The sequence below is a fragment of the Manis javanica genome, chromosome 4 (genome assembly GCF_040802235.1).
Source record: "Manis javanica isolate MJ-LG chromosome 4, MJ_LKY, whole genome shotgun sequence".
Taxonomy (NCBI): Eukaryota; Metazoa; Chordata; class Mammalia; order Pholidota; family Manidae; genus Manis; species Manis javanica.
Window position 1 is genome coordinate 132,441,235 of NC_133159.1, and position 19,317 is coordinate 132,460,551.

At 42.0% G+C, this 19,317-nt stretch overlaps 1 protein-coding gene across 3 annotated transcripts in view; it reads left to right on the forward strand.

The window, feature by feature from the left end:
* Positions 1–462: 462 nt before the first annotated feature.
* Positions 463–19,317, forward strand: part of NCBP3 (nuclear cap binding subunit 3) — a 47,501-nt gene continuing 28,646 nt past the window's right edge. For 2 of the 3 annotated variants that reach the window (XM_073235003.1, XM_073235004.1), the window contains exons 1-3: positions 463–739; positions 2,663–2,728; positions 4,601–4,706. In XM_073235003.1, the coding sequence (XP_073091104.1) occupies positions 557–739; positions 2,663–2,728; positions 4,601–4,706 (355 nt within the window). In that variant the 5' untranslated portion in view covers positions 463–556. The remainder of the gene's footprint in view (positions 740–2,662; positions 2,729–4,600; positions 4,707–19,317) is intronic. The other variant, XM_073235002.1, reaches the window with a different exon arrangement.

Consider the following 19,317-nt stretch of genomic DNA (forward strand, 5'->3'; position numbering starts at 1 on the left):
TACATTGTAAACCCATGGACTGCCCAGGGATGATAGGCCAAGGCTCATACTGGGCTCTGGAATCAGATGGCCTAGGCTTAGATCCAGGTTTCATCTCGTAAGTAGCTTGTCGCATTGGGTGCATTTATATGCCTCAGTTTCCTCACATGTGAAATGGGAATAATAATGGTGTGAACTTTATCGGGCTGTTGTAAGGATTCTAGCACTTTGAACGTCGCTGGCACGTGATGATAGCTCAGTAAAGTTAGCTTTTATTACAGGTTTGCTGCTCAAGGCATAGCTATTTTCTAAGCCCATATTGCACCCATCCTCCAGGCCCCGCCCCCTCCACCAGGTCCCGCCCACATCCCCACTGGGTTCCACCTCCCCACCCTGTCCTGCTCCAGCCGTCCCAGTTCCTCCAGCCACCAGGGAGCGGCAGCGCCGCAGGCGGCCTTCCAGCCGAAGCAGGCGGCGCTCTAGGCAACGGCGGTGGCTGCTCTGTGGCCAGTGGTGGTGGCGCTCTAGTCCGCGGGTGTGCGGAGCGGGCGCTCAGTGGTGCGGCCGGCGGGAGGCGATGGCGGCCGTACGGGGCCTGCGAGTGTCGCTGAAAGCGGAGGCCCCAGCGGGGCCGGCGCTGGGGCTCCCGTCGCCTGAGGCAGAGTCCGGTTTGGAGCGTGGCGAGCCGGAGCCCATGGAGGTGGAGGAGGGCGAGCTGGAGGTCGTGCCGGTGCGGCGCTCGCTGAAGGAACTGATACCGGTAGGGCGGGGGGCGGGGGGCGAGAAGGAGGTCGCCGAGAGTGTCCCGCGCCCTAGCGCGCCGGAAGGGGAGGCGGCCGGTGCTCGGCTGGGGAAGTCAGACGAAGGGGAGGGAGGGGGGCGAGCGCCCGGGGGCCGGGGGCGCCAGGCTGCGGGAGAGACGCGGAGCTAGAGAAAGGACGCCTGGGGCCCGGAAATGGGTGTTGGGGGCGCTGGAGGAGGTGGGGGAGAGCTGGGGTGTAGTTGGGGACACCCCCTTCGGTGCCACTGCGAGTCATTCTCTGCAAGGGGGTGAGTGAGGAGGGGCTGGGATTGTCTGGGGTCCTGAGTACAGGGGGAGCCCCTGGCCGGACCAGACCCAGCAGCAGCCCAGAAAGCACAGTCTCCCTGTGCGTCCGGCTCCGGTGGAGCTGGTGCCTTGTTAAACACAGCACTCAAGGTTTCACCTGGGAGGGGTGGACTTGTCAGCAGCAGAAACTGTGTTTCTGTTGTGACTTGAGGGTCATTTTGTCCCCGTGCAGTTCCACTGCTGTGTAACACGTACACTGTAGCTCCAGCATCTGCTGCTTAATGAAACCAAACTATCGGCCAACCGGCAGTGGCCCGTCTTTTATCACACTGGGGATGGAGAGAGGTGTTCTGTTTAAAGTGTGGTGGTTCCCTGTCCGGTTCTTAGGGCAGGTCTGGGGCCTGCATGGTTCCTCTCATGTACTGAATTTCTCACCTCACGGTCAGCAAGTCTTTTTCCCACATGTCAGCAAGTCTTGCTTTTAAACTGTAATGAAGATGAAGGTAGGTGAAATTAAGGTGAAAGTAGGATCACTAACGATAGCATTTGGTAATGACTGGTAACAATTAACATAGTGGCATTGAGCCATTTACTACCTTCTGTCATTTAAACATCACTGTAATTGTAAAGTAGATACTACCCTCCCTTTATTCATTCAGTTCAGCATGAATTTCTTGCATCCACCGCTATGTGCCAGGTACACTCCTAGGTGCTTGATGAAGCTCAAACTCCCTCCTGGAGTTTGTTTCAGTTGGGGGCACAAGCCAAGAAATAATTTCCTATAGGCATAAGTGTTGAAGGAAATAAAACATGTTAGTGGGATAGAGAGTGCAGAAGGCAGGGAGGGTTTGCAGAGTGGGAAGCAGAGTGGGATAGAATGGTCAAGGAAGTCCTGTGAGATCGTGACATTTAAGCTGAACCCTAAGGAACAAAAAGGAGCCAATCATGTGCAGATTTGGGAAAGAGTGTCCCCATCACGGCAACAGTAAGCACAAAGGCTTGGAGATGGGAACAAGATTGTTTTGTTGGAGAAGCAGTCCTGTAGCTCAAGTAGGAGAGCAGTGAAAGAGGTCAGGAAGGCAGGCAGATACCACAGAGGCATCCTAGATCCAGAGAGGCCAAAGAAATTGTCCAGCGTCATGTAATCAGCAAAACTCAGAACTGTGACTTGAGTCCTCAGCTTCCAAATCCCATCCTTTTTCATTTCACTGAGCTGTGCTTTCCCCAGGACATCTAGGTGAGCTTGGACTGGTGCATTTTGGTGATGCCTTCTACTCTAGCTGGTGGCCTGGCCTGATGAATTTGTCCAGTCTGGGTTGGGGCGATAAGTGACTGTACCTCATCTTAAACAGTTTTCACAAAAGCTTTTAGGTTTTCCTTTACATGGATACCTACAGTAGATGAACTTACTTAAGGTTTTGGATTGGCCCTGATCTAGAAAAGACTTCTCATTAGAGTGGCTAATTGCTATTACAGAGCTACTGAGACAGGCTTCTTTATCATTAGGGGTTGTCAGGTGGGGGAAGGATTGCTGAAAAGAATGACTGTCCAGCGGCATCAGTTGTTGGACTATCTTTTATCGTGAGGTCTTCCTCAGTTGCTGTCAGCATGTCTCACCCTTACCCCTCATGCTAGGACACAAGCAGAAGATATGAAAACAAGGCTGGCAGCTTCATCACTGGAATTGATGTCACCTCCAAGGTAAGACAGACCATGATTCATTTATACATTTTGCTAAGTGGGTGAACTTAATGAACTTTGTCTCCAGGACTTGTAGAACACCAGTTATTCTTTACCTCCTTTTCTCTTTTGTTGCTGGATTAAAACATTTTCTATAAAATTAAATTTTGTATTACACAGCAATGCTTTCATGCATCCTGAAAACATCGAGTAGAATTAGTGTGTTCTGATATCCATGGAAAGATGAAATCACTGTATACCTAGATACCCGTGCTTAACCATTTGCAAGAAGTTCTGTGCTGGGAATGTTTTGTACTGCTATGTCCACTCTTTAAAATGTGTATACTGTTTCTGCTCTCAACAGAACAAAATGTGAAAAGCGCCTGGCACATAGTAAGCCTTTAGTAAATGTCTTTATTCCTCACTGGTTGCAGGCTTAGGAAAATAGGATTTGCTAATTGTGGCTGTCTAAACTTTGAAGGCCAAGTCATCTGAATTATTCTCTGTACTAAGGAGTATTGCCTTTTATCTAGGTATTTATTACTACATTATCTGCTTCATTTTAACTTCTCAGAGTCAAACCTATTATTTTCCTTATTATAAACAGTCAGTACATATTTGCTGCTCTAATTGGTGATATCCAACCCTGGACATTCTGATTTTAATGTGTGCAGTTAAGTCTGGATCAGAATTTTTAATTACAATTCTGAATAATAGTACTCTGTTGCTATACTGGTTGTATGAAACCAATAAATAAATAAATATGTCGTGCTTACCTTTTTACATTTAATTTGGGTCTCCATCTATCTCAGATTACTTAAAGGCCAACAGAAAGAACCAATCACCTTAAAGACAGATAAGAAAAGAGAACAAAATGAAGATGTCCTCTTGTTGTAAATGACTGAGTAAACTCTAGTGTTCTTAATCCTGTAGTTTGCATTATATGAAATAAATATATGGGAGAAAGGGTGGTAGCCCCAGAATTGTTACATAAGTTGTTACCAAAGGTAGGTAGATAAGTTGTTTGCACTGGGAAGATGTCAGTGAAAAAAATTAGCCTAACTATTGAGAAATAACAGAAGCGTTTGCTGCTTTACCAATCTCCACAAGCTTTCTATAGTCAGACCCTCAATTAGTGTGACAAAGTCAATATACAATTAGTGGGTGGTTCCTGAGAGCGTTCAAGAACCCACAGTTGGACCTGGATTTATTTTAGCTCTTGGGAAAAAAACACAGGAAGCTGATTATTTTGTTTTTCAGTGAAGCATCAATGCCTCTTGTCACTTAAAGATGAAAATTGGCAATTCCATGGACACAAACCTAGAATAGAGGAGAGCGTCTCTTTGCTTCAGTGTTATTTTTACACGGGGAAAATGCTTTAGGGAGTGGACTGCTCAGGCAGGCATAACGTTATAGGTGTGATTACCATGTACACAGACGCTGTGAAATGCGGGTGGTGGTGGGGCTTCTAGAAATAACACTGAGATCAGAAGATTATCCCTGTTATAGCTAAAGTGTCTCCAGCACATATTTTAGCTTTGGTATGCTTCAGTTCTGTATATCAAGTGGGATGTTAGGATTGTTTAGTTGTAAATAAATAAAACATTATATGTTATTATTACCCATCAAATTGACACATATTCCTTGAATTCCTGCTATGCCCCAGCTACAGTGATAAGCATTGAATCATCATGGAATTATTACAGATAATGGCAGAGTTAGTGTGTGCCCTCCCAGTCACTGACTCAATATCCCGTTCTCTGCAAAAATCAGGGAAGGCACGTGCTGCTTATTTCTCTCTATTTTAGGGTTGTCACTGATGTATCATGTCGTGTGATGATTTAACTTTCCTCCTCCATGGTTAACTTCTTTGGCTTTTTCTGGACCTCCTAGGAAGCAATTGAAAAGAAGGAACAGCGAGCCAAGCGTTTCCATTTTCGATCAGAAGTAAATCTTGCCCAAAGAAACGTAGCCTTGGACCGAGACATGATGAAGAAAGGTACGGCGTGCTTTGGGGGAGTTTTTCCATGTTACCCCAGGGAATAACTTTGCTCTGCCACAGCCTTGTGCATTTGGCCTTGCCTTGCACGTCCAGTCCTTATCCACACAGTCCTAGAGGAAGAGAATTGTTCTTAGATGACCTGTTTGAAGTTGAGCTGCTATTAGCTATATCTCAGATGTTAGAGCTGGAAAAAAAAAAGAGAGAGATTATCTTGTCTGAAAAGGCCCAGAGAAAGTCACCCAGTTAGTGGCAGAGCTGGGATTAAAACCCATGCTTCTGCAGATGCTTACTCATTTTCTGCTTTTATCAGAGAAGTGTTAACTTCTCTTTCTTTTGAATGTAGTGGAAATGTATCACAGTAAGACTTTTTTTAGGGGAGTCAGAGCAATATTGGGATTGGTGTGGAAAAACCATTAATACTTAAATGTTAATACATTATTCTAGTTTTATTTTATTTTTGTGTTTTGTTAGGTATTTTGCTTCCAAGAACTTATTTTGAGTTACCATACATAGTAATCTGTCCCAGTCTTCTGAAGCAATTTATAAATAAAAGGGAGAATTATTACTTTTTTAGTGAAATCAGAGCCGTACTCATTACTTCTAATATAAATCCATGAATGCAAAAGGTCTCCCTCTGTTGTATTTGCAAATTTGGGTATTTGTGACAGGCTTATTTGGCAGCCCTTTGAATGCATGTTAAAGGTCTCTGCTTTGCTGTGTGAGTTTCTCTAGGCTTGCTTGGTTGATAAAAACATGTTGGATGAATGAGAGAATAGCTACTGTTTGTTGGGAACTGGCTCTCTTACCAAGCACTGTGTTAATCTGCACATTTCATATTTGTTATTTCTCACAACGGTCCTATGAGGAATATGTTTTCATCCCAATTTTACCAAGAAGGAAAGGCTCAAAGAAGTTTGATAAATGCCCAGGGTTATACAGCTAGTAAAAGTGGACTCAGGATTTGAATCTAGATTTATCTGACTTTGAAGCCTTCTTCTTAACTGCTTTGCTCTGATGCCTTATAATGTGTGATGTGATACCATAGACCCAAAACTCCTGAGTTCATCCCAGTGAACAGAGTAACTTGGATGAAGAGTTCAACTCTGGGTGCTGCTTTACTCTTTGCTGCATCATGAGTTCAAATTAGAAATGTGACCTTGGCTGCCAAATAAGCCTGTCACAAATACCCAAATTTGCAAATACAACAGAGGGAGACCTTTTGCATTCATGGATTTATATTAGAAGTAATGAGTACGGCTCTGATTTCACTAAAGAAGTAATAATTCTCCCTTTTATTTATAAATTGCTTCAGAAGACTGGGACAGATTACTATGTATGGTAACTCAAAATAAGTTCTTGGAAGCAAAATACCTAACAAAACACAAAAATAAAATAAAACTAGAATAATGTATTAACATTTAAGTATTAATGTTTCTAGGCTGGGTTTCTAGGCATCTGCTTGAGCGGATTTCTGTTTCAGGAAAAGTCCTGTGAACACCAAGGACAACCGTGTAGCTTCGCATTCGCGCACCTATACAGTGTGGGCTAGGTAGGCCTCTGAGGCCTCTCTTACAGCTCCACCTTGAGAGTACTGTAGTGTCACCACACCTGTTGACTTCTAGTCCTGTGAGCATTTCTTTTGAAATCTTGCCTCTGATCTTGTTCCTGCCTTTCCCTTTGCTGATTTGCCCTCCTTTGTTCCATGCTTAGTCTAGTTCAGGTGTTACTTCCTCCATTACCCATCCCTCTTCACCTGCTCAGATTTCTCTCCCACCTCTGTTGGAGCTCTTTAGGGTGCTAAGCCCTCCTGGAATAAGTCTCAGTTCCTTTTTGAATGGGGCAGTTATTGAACCTTTTTAGGTGTCAGTCTCCTTTTCGGTAAAGTGGGAATATGATAACCTACCTGAATAGGGTTGCTTTTGGATTTAAAAAAATTGTTTTTTGGCAAAGCAATCCTTATCTGATGGTTCTAAACATATTCCTAAAAAGCAATAGATCTGCCTGAGATGTCAGCTGGTGCAAGGTGCTGCTTCTACTTATCTCTCATCCAGGAGACAGTGTGGTATGTCTCTGAGTGCTGGCAGGGATGTTAGGGACACAGGCTTCAGTAGGACCAGTCTTCAGATCCCAGCCTTGCTACTGACCTCAGCTCTGGGACCTTGGGCAGGTTTCTCAACCTCCCACTACCTTATTTCCTCATCAGTAACACAGAAATGATAAATAATTTCCCCTCATAGTGTTGTTGAAAGTATAAGTGAACCACATAGCAGAGTGACTGGCACATAGTAAACATTTATCAAATGATATCTTTCTCCCGAACTCTGGAGAACCCTGCTGCCTATACCAGATCAATTTAAATTAGAATGGGGGAGGTTTGGACAGGTCCCGGATATAGTTATTATTTTTATATCTCCCTAGGAGTCGTTATGTATGGTTAAAGCCACTGGTGTCAGGGTGAAGAGCATGGATTCTGAAGCCTGACATCCTGTATTCAAATCCTGGCCTGTCACCTTCTAGGGCGAGTTATTTAGCCTCCAGTAACCTGCGTTTCCTAATCTGTAAAGATAACAGTAGTTCTTAGAGGGTTGCTGGGAGGCTTTAACAAAATGTTACAGTTCTTAGAGAGGTGTCTGGCACTCAGTAAGTGCCCAATAAATGTTAGTCATCTCGTTGTCTGGTGTTCTTCATCTTCCAAGCAGTCATCTAAGTGGCCCAGCCTCTTGGGAGAATGGGGACATTGGAGCAAGCATCTTGACCCCAGGTGTCAAGTTATTTCTTACTATTATTAATATAAGCAATAACAAAAGATACCATTTTATAAATGCTTACTGTGTGCCAATCACTCTGCTGTATGGTTAACTTCTGCTTTCAACAACACTATGAGGGGAAATTATTTATCATTTCTGTTTTACTGATGAGGAAATACGGTAGTGAGAGGTTGAGAAACCTGCCCAAGGGTCAGTAGCAAGGCTGGGATCCGAAGACTGGTCCTACTGAAGCCTGTGTCCCTAACGTCCCTGCCAGCACTCAGGGCCAGGGTGTGGGGCACACGCTGCACTAGACCATTCTGCATCAAGAGGGACTTGATACTCTTGAGGGACTCAATGTAAACAGCTTTAGCCTCCTTATCCCCAAGATCAAAGCTCTTAGGGTTGGGAGGGACCTTAGAGGTTATCTAGACTAACCTTCTGCCCAGTGCTGCAGGCCTTTTGGCAAAGTTCCCAATGGTCTTTAGGCCTGTGCCTGAACATTTCCCAGTGATAGTACAGCTGTTCATGAGGCAGGCAGTCTTGTTTTGGGGATTTCCTCATGTGGAGAGAAACTGTTGTCTAGTAATTTCTGTCAGTTAGTTACTGTGTGACTCTTAGAACAAAATAAAGTCCTTTCCTTATTCACATAATAATAACCCTTTAGGTGAGGAAACGAGAAGCCTGTTACCTAGTTTTTTTTAATGTGACCTGACTTCCTGGTCTCCCTCCTCTAGATTCTTTCCAGTTTCTAGATGTCCATTAGATGAAGCATAGATTTCAGATATGGTTGGATTTGTGGAGAGTATGGTAGGATTATTACCAGAGCCTCTATCCTGGTCATTTCATAGTGTTGTATTCATCTTCTAGTCAACAAAGTACCTAAGTCTTTCTTCCAGGAAATGCACCCATCGAAACATCGAAACAGTCTTTCTCATCTTGTACTTGAGGCACTTATAAGAAATTACGTTTTAATTTATCCCCATTAAATTACAGCACATTGATTTCAAGTCTCTGTTTCAGCCTGTTGAGTTAATTTTCATCTTTATGTTTCAGCTTGTAGCTGGGCGCCTCACTTCGGTGTGCATGGCTTCTGCGTCTTTGTCCCATTGTTGCTAAATGTTGAACAGGATAGTCCTGTGTCATGCCATGAAACCGATCTATGAATTCTAAGTCTTATTCTGTTACCAGGCCCACATTTCTTTGCATTGTCATGTAGAGCTAGATTACATGCCTTAATGAGCTTGAGGTAGAACACTACCTATGGTATTTGAATTTATTGGCCTGGTAGTCCTGTCAAAAAAAAAAAGAAGAGAGGTCAGTGTGGCTTGCTTCAAAGCAAACTCATCATTTTTTATGGTTTCTTCAGGGTCATCGATTTTGTCTGATAAGCAGTTTTTTTTTTTTTAAGTTTCTGAGAATGACACTAATCTTTTCAAACTGGTTTGGGAATTTCTCTTTTCCTCTTTTATGAAAATCAGTACAGGATTAGTCCTTCTCAAGACTTTAAGGTAGTTCACTCTTCTGCCACTTTTTAGAGATTACCTGCCTAATTTAGAGATTACTGTATAATTCTGAAATCACATCTGAGTGTTTTGAGTCAATATGTTGGGATGTAATTCTCTAGGAGATTTAAATCTGTTAAAACTAAATCTTATGCTGTCCTCCTCTATCTTGGTTTTAGTCCTTACTTTTAATAGCTATTCTGCTGCCAGTAAATACAATAGCAAATTACACCAACAGTTCTGCCCTTTTTCTTACATCATCTTCCCAAAGCAGTATTGCTTGTGCAAAAATTTTTTAAAAAGCCAACAGTCTTTTTGATAAGGCTATTTACTCTGGACTGTAACCTTTTCTTCATTGGATGTCGTACAAACAACTCATGTTCACTAAAGAAAATGGGGAAAGTAGAATAAGAAGTTGCCCACAGTCCACCATTCAAACCCATTGCCAGTGTTTTGTGTATTTCCTTCTCATCTTTGCTGGGTGTGGACTTTATTTTTGTTACTCCCTTTGTAGTCATACTGCTGTTTTCCTTTTTACTTGCCAGTCTGTGATCAGCATTTTTCATGTCATTAAATAGCCTTGATGTTAGTCTTGCAGATTCTTACATGGCTCACATCCATTTTCTTACATCTGTCAGTAGTAATTTACCCTTTATCTGTCTCCCGTGTTTTGTTCTGTGGTTAGTTGTGCTTACCTAACCTTTGCTGCCTTCTCTTTCCTTGGGGATCATCTCTCATACTCCAAGTTACTGTATTTAGCGTCTTCCAAATCTTTGCATCATTGAAATCTGAGGCCTTGGAATTGGCTGCTTTTCCTGTGGATTTTCAGAAATCTGCTTTCCTAAAGACTTGAGATTTGTGTCCTACTATTATCATTCATTGTTTTCTTCCCCGTTAGAAAACCCACATGATACCCCCTCCACCTTTTGTGGTCAGCGCTCAGTAAATGCCCAGTCCTGGTTCCCCAGGGCGTCTGTTCCCTGCCACCTCAGCAGTTATCCCTTACTCAGCCATTGACCGCCTTTGTCCTGTTTGTGTGTTTTAAGCAGTGCCATTGTCAGCAAGGTGAGGAGTGCAGCGCATTCTCCTTTGGCAACCTTCCATCAAATCTGGAGCCTCACAGTATTTATCTCTAGTGGATCCTGCCACTGTCAGTCAGTTTGGTTCTTTTCTGAAAAGCACCTTTCCTATCCTCCAGCTGATTGAGATAAGTGTATGTCTGCAGTGATACAGCTTTTGCACTTCTTTTTAATGTCTTTACTTTTTTAGAACAACATTGTCCATTTTGTTGTATATGCTGTTCTCTCTACATTAAAACAGACATTTTGTTCCTGTTCCTTACACTCTTTTCCCTTTTTTTTTTTTTTTTTTTGATTGGGATTGCCTTTAATATAACAGTTATTTTGGAGAGAATCGGTATTTGTACAGTATTTAATCTTAAAATCCATGAACATCATACATTCTTCACTTATTTACATCATCAACTTCTCTGTGTAGTGGTTTTTTGTATCTTTTATTAAATTTTTCCTAGATGTATGTTTTTGATGCTGTTGTAAATAGTACATTGAAAATTTGTTGCTGATGTTAGAAATGCAACTGATTTTTGTATTCAGAAAACTTGCTAAACTCTGAACATTTATCTGTACATTCTTCAGGATTTTTATATGTATGTCATGTCTACAATCATGACACTTTTTCTCCTTTCTTTCCAATCCTTTTTTTTTTTTTTTTTGAGAGGGCATCTCTCATATTTATTGATCAAATGGTTGTTAACAACAATAAAATTCTGTATAGGGAGGTCAATGCTCAATGCACAATCATTAATCCATCTCAAGCCTAATTCTCATCAGTCTGCAATCTTCTGAAGCATAATGAACAAGTTCTTACATGGTGAACAAATTCTTACCATGAACTTAGTGAATAAGTTCTTACATGGTGAACAGTACAAGGGCATTCATCACAGAAATTTTCGGTTTTGATCACACATTATGAATTATAAATAATCAGGTCAAATATGAATATTTGTTTGATTTTTATACTTGATTTATATGTGGATCCCACATTTCCCCCTTTATTATTATTATTTTTATTTTTAATAAAATGCTGAAGTGGTAGGTAGATGCAAGATAAAGGTAGAAAACATAGTTTAGTATTGTAAGAGAGCAATTGTAGATGATCAGGTGTGTGCCTGTAGACTATGTGTTAATCCAAGCTAGACAAGGGCCTTAAAACATCCATGGATGCAGATTTCTCTCAAAACAGGGGGGTGAGGTTCTAAGCCTCACCACTGTTGATCCCCAATTTCTTACCTGATGGCCCCCCTGCGACTGTGCCTGTCTTAGGTTGTTCCTCCCTTGAGGAATCTTACCCGTCTCTGGCTAACCAGTCATCTTCCGGGGCCATACAGGGAGATGTAAAGTTGGTAAGTGAGAGAGAGGCCATATTGTTTGAAAAGGTTAGCTTTTTACTTCTTTGCAGATTTATGCCCTGTGGCTTCTATGCCCAGCACTTGTCTCGAGGTATCTTTACCACCTGGAGGAATTATGATGCTCGGTAAATTCGATATGAGGCACAAATTCTATTTAAGGGTTGTAATTAGGAAGGAAGAAGAAAAGCTATAGAGGTAGCATATGGAAGAAAACATGGGAGGATTGATTATTTCTTTGCCATATCTTCTTGTATAGTACCTTAAGCATGTATAGGTTTTAAACTACTAACTAACTTGCGCACACATATTAACATAATAGGAATACGGTGACATAAACTAAGCAAATCTATAATTACCAGCCATCTCCAGTGAAGCCAAGAAAACCATTTAGGCACCCTAGGCATTTGTCAGAATTTGTCTATGTTATGATGGATATTGTCCAACTGTACTTGAACAGTCTGAGAGAAATCAGACAAATTAAAGCAACCCATTTCTGGGATCTGTTCACATCCCATATGTTCTTTTAACCGTAGATAGTCTATAGTCGTAAGATTTTGGAGCACTACAACTTGCACCCCTCCCAACTCCTGGTTGAGTTCCAACAGTACAGATCCTCTCAAATTCGTTGTCTCACTGTATGCACATGCCAGCCTAGACATCTCCCTCCTCATTCCAGTGGCAAGTCCAGGAAACGGTGGGATGGACGCAGCCACAACTGCAGCATCGCCCGGATCCCTGTGGTGGCTTTTTGATGATCATCCCCCGGCACGAGTCCTCCAGAGAGTACTGATGCCGGAAGCTCCTCCTCATATCGTATCTTAGTTCATTTTCTGGGTAGCCAAGCTAGGCCTTGATCTTCTGCATAAAAACAAACAGACCCTTTGCCCACACTTTGACATGCCCTCTATACCACTGTGTAGAACTCATTGGAGGTCAGCACACAGGAACTGCTTTTTTTATTTTTTTATTTTTATTAAGAGAAAGGAATATTATCAGAAAAGAGTACCTCCATAGCCGATCATCTGACACCCTTTAAGTGATCAAAATTAAGGATATTTAAAGCATGTGTTAATCTTTGATTTACCAATAGTTTTATCCTATCAAGGAGTAATCCCCCTATTCATTCTTTCTCTCTTTTTTTCCCTTTTTTTTTAAATCTTTAATCTACACTTACATGAAGAATACTATGTTTACTATGCTCTCCCCTACACCAAGTCCCCCTAAAAACCACATTACAGTCACTGTCTATCAGCATAGCAAAATGTTGTAGAATCACTACTTGTCCTCTCTGTGTTGACAGCCCTCCCTCCCCTTTCTCCCTCCCCCCCATGCATGCTAATCTTAATACCCCCTTTCTTCTCCCCCCTCCTTATCCCTCCCTGCCCACCCATCCTCCCCAGTTCCTTTCCCTTTGGTACCTGTTAGTCCATTTTTGGATTCTGTGATTCCGCTGCTATTTTGTTCCTTCAGTTTTTCCTTTGTTCTTAATACTCCTCAGATGAGAGAAATCATTTGGTATTTCTCTTTCTCCGTTTGGTTTATTTCACTGAGCATAATACTCTCCAGCTCCATCCATGCTGCTGCAAATGGTAGGGTTTTCCGTCTTCTTACGGCTGAGTTGTATTCCATTGTGTATATGTACCACATCTTCTTTATCCATTCATCTACCAATGGACATTTAGGTTGCTTCCAATTTTTGGCTATTGTAAATAGTGCTGCGATAAACATAGGGGTGCATCTGTCTTTCTCAAACTTGATTGCTGCGTTCTTAGGGTAAATTCCTAGGAGTGGAATTCCTGGGTCAAACGGTAGGTCTGTTTTGAGCATTTTGAGGAACATCCATACTGGTTTCTACAATGGTTGGACTAATTTACATTCCCACCAGCAGTGTAGGAGGGTTCCCCTTTCTCCACAGCCTCGCCAACATTTGTTGTTGTTTGTCTTTTGGATGGCAGCCATCCTTACTGGTGTGAGGTGATACCTCATGTAGTTTTAGTTTGCATTTCTCTGATAATTAGCGATGTGGAGCATCTTTTCATGTGTCTGGTGGCCATCTGTATTTCTTTTTTAGAGAACTGTTCAGTTCCTCTGCCCATTTTTTAATTGGGTTATTTGTTTTTTGTTTGTTGAGGCATGTGAGCTCTTTATATATTCTGGACGTCAAGCCTTTATCGGATCTGTCATTTTCAAATATATTCTCCCATACTGTAGGGTTCCTTTTTGTTCTATTGATGGTGTCTTTTGCTGTACAGAAGCTTTTCAGCTTAATGTAGTCCCACTTCTCATTTTTGCTGTTGTTTTCTTTGCCCGGGAGATATGTTCAAGAAGAGGTCACTCATGTTTATGTCTAAGAGATTTTTGCCTATATTTTTTTCCAAGAGTTTAATGGTTTCATGACTTACATTCAGGTCTTTGATCCATTTTGAGTTTACCTTTGTATATGGGGTTAGACAATGGTCCAGTTTCATTCTCCTACATGTAGCTGTCCAGTTTTGCCAGCACCATCTGTTGAAGAGACTGTCATTTTGCCATTGTATGTCCATGGCTCCTTTATCAAATATTAATTGACCATATATGTTTGGGTTAATTTCTGGAGTCTCTAATCTGTTCCACTGGTCTGTGGCTCTGTTCTTGTGCCAGTACCAAATTGTCTTGATTACTATGGCTTTGTAGTAGAGCCTGAAGTTGGGGAGTGAGATCCCCCCTACTTTATTCTTCTTTTTCAGGATTGCTTTGGCTATTCGGGGTCTTTGGTGTTTCCATATGAATTTTTGAATTATTTGTTCCAATTCATTGAAGAATGTTGCTGGTAATTTGAGAGGGATTGCATCAAATCTGTATATTGCTTTGGGCAGGATGGCCATTTTGACGATATTAATTCTTCCTAGCCATGAGCATGGGATGAGTTTCCATTTGTTAGTGTCCCCTTTAATTTCTCTTAAGAGTGACTTGTAGTTTTCAGGGTATAGGTCTTTCATTTCTTTGGTTAGGTTTATTCCTAGGTATTTTACTCTTTTTGATGCAATTGTGAATGGAATTGTTTTCCTAATTTCTCTTTCTATTGGTTCATTGTTAGTGTATAGGAAAGCTACAGATTTCTGTGTGTTAATTTTGTATCCTGCAACTTTGCTGTATTCCGATATCAGTTCTAGTAGTTTTGGAGTGGAGTCTTTAGGGTTTTTTTATGTACAGTATCATATCATCTGCAAATAGTGACAGTTTAACTTCTTCTTTACCAATCTAGATTCCTTGTATTTCTTTGTTTTGTCTGATTGCCGTGGCTAGGACCTCCAGTACTATGTTAAATAACAGTGGGGAGAGTGGGCATCCCTGTCTGGTTCCCGATCTCAGAGGAAATGCTTTCAGCTTCTCGCTGTTCAGTATAATGCTGGCTGTGGGTTTATCATATATGGCCTTTATTATGTTGAGGTACTTGCCCCCTATTCCCATTTTGCTGAGAGTTTTTATCATGAATGGATGTTGAATTTTGTCAAATGCTTTTTCAGCATCTATGGAGATGATCATGTGGTTTTTGTCTTTCTTTTTGTTGATGTGGTGGATGATGTTGATGGCTTTTCGAATGTTGTACCATCCTTGCATCCCTGGGATGAATCCCACTTGGTCATGGTGTATGATCCTTTTGATATACTGTTGAATTCTGTTTGCTAATGTTTTATTGAGTATTTTTACATCTACATTCATCAGGGATATTGGTCTGTAGTTGTCTTTTTTGGTGGAGTCTTTGCCTGGTTTTGGTATTAGGGTGATGTTGGCTTCATAGAATGAGTTTGGGAGCATTCCCTCCTCTTGTTTTTTGGAACACTTTAAGGAGAATGGGTATTATGCCTTCTCTGTGTATCTGATAAAATTCCAAGGTAAATCCGTCCGGCCCTGGAGTTTTGTTCTTGGGTAGTTTTTTGATTACCGTTTTTTTGCTTGTAATTGGTTTCTTTAACTTTTGTGTTTCTTCCTTGGTCAGTCTTGGGAGGTTGTATTTTTCTAGGAAGTTGTCCATTTCTTCTAGGTTTTCCAGCTTGTTGGCATATAGGTTTTCATAGTAGTCTTTAATAATTCTTTGTATTTCTGTGGAGTCTGTCATGATTATTCCATTCTCATTTCTGATACTGTTGATTTGTGTTGATTCTCTTTTTCTCTTAATAAGTTTGGCTAGAGGCTTATCTATTTTATTTTCTCAAAGAACCAGCTCTTGGTTTCGTTGATTTTTGCTATTGTTTTTTTCTTCTCAGTTTTGTTTATTTCTTCTCTGATCTTTATTATGTCCTTCCTTCTGCTGACTTTAGGCCTCATTTGTTCTTCTTTTTCCAGTTTCGATAATTGTGATGTTAGACTATTCATTTGGGATTGTTCTTCCTTCTTCAAGTGTGCCTGGATCGCTGTATACTTTCCTCTTAAGACTGCTTTCGCTGCATCCCACAGAAGGTGGGGCTTTGTGTTGTTGTTGTCATTTGTTTCTATATATTCCTTGATCTCTATTTTGATTTGTTCATTGATCCATTGATTATTTAGAAGCATGTTGTTAAGCCTCCATGTGTTTGTGAGCCTTTTTGTTTTCTTTGCAGAATTTATTTCTACTTTTATACCTTTGTGGTCTGAAAAATTGGTTGGTAGAATTTCAGTATTTTGGAATTTACTGAGGCTCTTTTTGTGAGCTAGTATGTGGTCTATTCTGGAGAATGTTCCATGTGCACTTGAGAAGAATGTATATCCTGTTGCTTTTGGATGTAGAGTTCTATAGATGTCCATTAGGTCCACCTGTTCTAGTGTGTTGTTCAGTGCCTGTGTGTCCTTACTTATTTTCTGCCCAGTGGATGTATCCTTTGGGGTGAGTGGTGTGTTGAAGTCTCCTAAAATGAATGCATTGCAGTCTATTTCCCTCTTTAGTTCTGTTAGTATTTGTTTCACAAATGCTGGTGCTCCTGTGTTGGGTGCATATATATTTAGAATGGTTATATCCTCTTGTTGGACTGAGCCCTTTATCATTATGTAGTGTCCTTCTTTATCTCTTGTTACTTTCTTTGTTTTGAAGTCTATTTTGTCTGATATTAGTACTGCAACCCCTGCTTTCTTTTCACTGTTGTTTGCTTGAAATATGTTTTTCCATCCCTTGACTTTTAGTCTGTGCCTGTCTTTGGGCTTGAGGTGAGTTTCTTGTAAGCAGCATATAGATGGGTCTTGCTTTTTTATCCATTCTATTACTCTGTGTCTTTTGATTGGTGCATTAAGTCCATTTACATTTAGGGTGACTATTGAGAGATATGTACTTATTGCCATAGCAGGCTTTAGATTCGTGGTTACCAAAGGTTCAAGGTTAGCTTCTTTAGTATCTTACTGCCTAACTTAGCTCGCTTATTGAGCTGTTATATACACTGTCTGGAGATTCTTTTCTTCTCTCCCTTCTTATTCCTCCTCCTCCATTCTTCATATGTTGTGTGTTTTGTTCTGTGCTCTTTTTAGGAGTGCTCCCATCTAGAACAGTCCCTGTAGGATGCCCTGTAGAGGTGGTTTGTGGGAAGCAAATTCCCTCAGCTTTTGCTTGTCTGGGAATTGTTTAATCCTGCCATCATATTTAAATGATAGTCGTGCTGGATATAGTATCCTTGGTTCAAGGCCCTTCTGTTCCATTGCATTAAATATATCATGCCATTCTCTTCTGGCCTGTAGGGTTTCTGTCGAGAAGTCTGATGTTAGCCTGGTGGGTTTTCCTTTATAGGTGACCTTTTTCTCTCTAGCTGCCCTTAAAACTCTTTCCTTGTCCTTGATCCTTGCCATTTTAATTATTATATGTCTTGATGTTGTCCTCCTTGTATCCTTTCTGTTGGGGATTCTGTGTATTTCCGTGGTCTGTTCCATTATTTCCTACCCCAGTTTGGGGAAGTTTTCAGCAATTATTTCTTCAAAGAGGCTTTCTATCCCTTTTCCTCTTTCTTCTTCTTCTGGTACCCCTATAATACGAATATTATTCCTTTTGGATTGGTCACATAATTCTCGTAGTGTTGTTTCGTTCCTGGAGATCCTTTTATCTCTCTCTATGTCAGCTTCTATACATTCCTGTTCTCTGGTTTCTATTCCTTCAATGGCCTCTTGCATCTTATCCATTCTGCTTATAAATCCTTCCAGGGTTTGTTTCACTTCTGTGATCTCCTTCCTGACATCTGTGATCTCCCTCCGGACTTCATCCCATTGCTCTTGCATTTTTCTCTGCATCTCCATCAGCATGTTCATGATTTTTATTTTGAATTCTTTTTCAGGAAGACTGGTTAGGTCTGTCTCCTTCTCAGGTGTTGTCTCTGTAATCTTTGTCTGCCTGTAGTTTTGCCTTTTCATGGTGATAGAGATAGTTTGCAGAGCTGGTACGAGTGACAGCTGGGAGAGCTTTCCTTCTGGTTGGTTTGTGGCCTTCCTCTCCTGGGAGAATAGTGACCTCTAGTGGCTTATGCTTGGCAGCTGTGCGCAGACAGGGCTTCAGCTACCTGCCCGGTTGGTTTGGAGTTTATCTCTGATGTTGCTGTGGGCGTGGCCTGACTGGGGCTGCTCCTCCAAAGTGGTGGAGCCCGGTTGGAGGGGGAGCGGCCAGGAGGCTATTTATCTCTGTAAGGGGCCTCTGTGCTCCCTGTTGCCCAGGGGGTTAGAGTGCCCAGAGATCCCCAGATTCCCTGCCTCTGGGCTACGTGTCCTGTCCTGCCCCTTTAAAACTTCCAAAAAGCACTCTCCAAACCAAAACAACAACAGCAACAACGAAAGATAAAAAAAAAAAGGGGAAAATGCGTGACTTTCTTTGTCCTCAGGCGCCGGTCTCAGGCACGCGCTCACCGGTCTTGCTGCTCTGTTTCCCTAGTATTGGGGTCCCTGTCCCTTTAATGCTTCCAAAAAGCACTCGCCAAAAAAAAAGGGAAAAAGACGCTATTTTCTTTGTCCTCAGGCGCTGGTCTCAGGCACCCGCTCACCGGTCTTGCTGCCCTGTTTCCCTAGTATTGGGGTCCCTGTCCCTTTAAGGCTTCCAAAAAGCACTTGCAAAAAAAAAAAAACCGCTCCCGTTTCTTTGTTCTCTGACATCAGCCTCAGGCACCCGCTCGCCGGTCCTGCCGCCCTGTTTCCCTAGTATCCAGGACCCCACGTATGCACTGTGTCTGCGCTCTGGTCCGGAATCCTGGGGCTGGGTGTTCAGCAGTCCTGGGCTCTCTTTCCCTCCCTGCTGACTCCCCTCCACCCGCCAGGGGCCGGGGGGAGGGGTGCTTGGGTCCCACCGGGCCGGGGCTTGTATCTTAACCCCTTCGCGAGGCGCTGGGTTCTCGCAGGTGTGGATGTGGTCTGGATGTTGTCCTGTGTCCTCTGGTCTCTATTTTAGGAAGAGTTGTCTTTGTTATATTTTAATAGATATATGTGGTTTTGGGAGGAGATTTCCACTGCTCTACTCATGCTGCCATCCTGGCTCTGCCCCCTCTTCCCTTTTGTTTTTAAGCTAGTTCTCTCACCTGTAGTGCTTTCTTTTTCTTTTAATGTTGGAATGCTTTGTTATACTAACCCCCTGATACTTTTGATAATTTATTTTTGTCATTTCTTTTGGTTTTTATTTTCTCTACTTGTCTCATTTATGATTAAATCCTTGTTACCAGATCAACAAATCTACAAGATGCTTTCCCCCTGATCCTCAGTCTTTTGCCTCTGCCATCACCAGCTCTTCCTGTTGTTGGTTGCCTTCTTCACAACCATCTCTTTACTTCCCAGAAGACCTTTTTCTTCCAACGTCATGACTTTTAGCTTGAAGAGCTAAGAAGGCTCTTCGGGTTAAACCCTTGAGTTTCCCATCCTGCATGTTGGAATCACTCTGGATGTCCAGTGTGGACATCCACCTCACTGGGGCACCTGGTCACAGTTGTGCTGTGACCACTAATCAGGAGTTGTGGGGT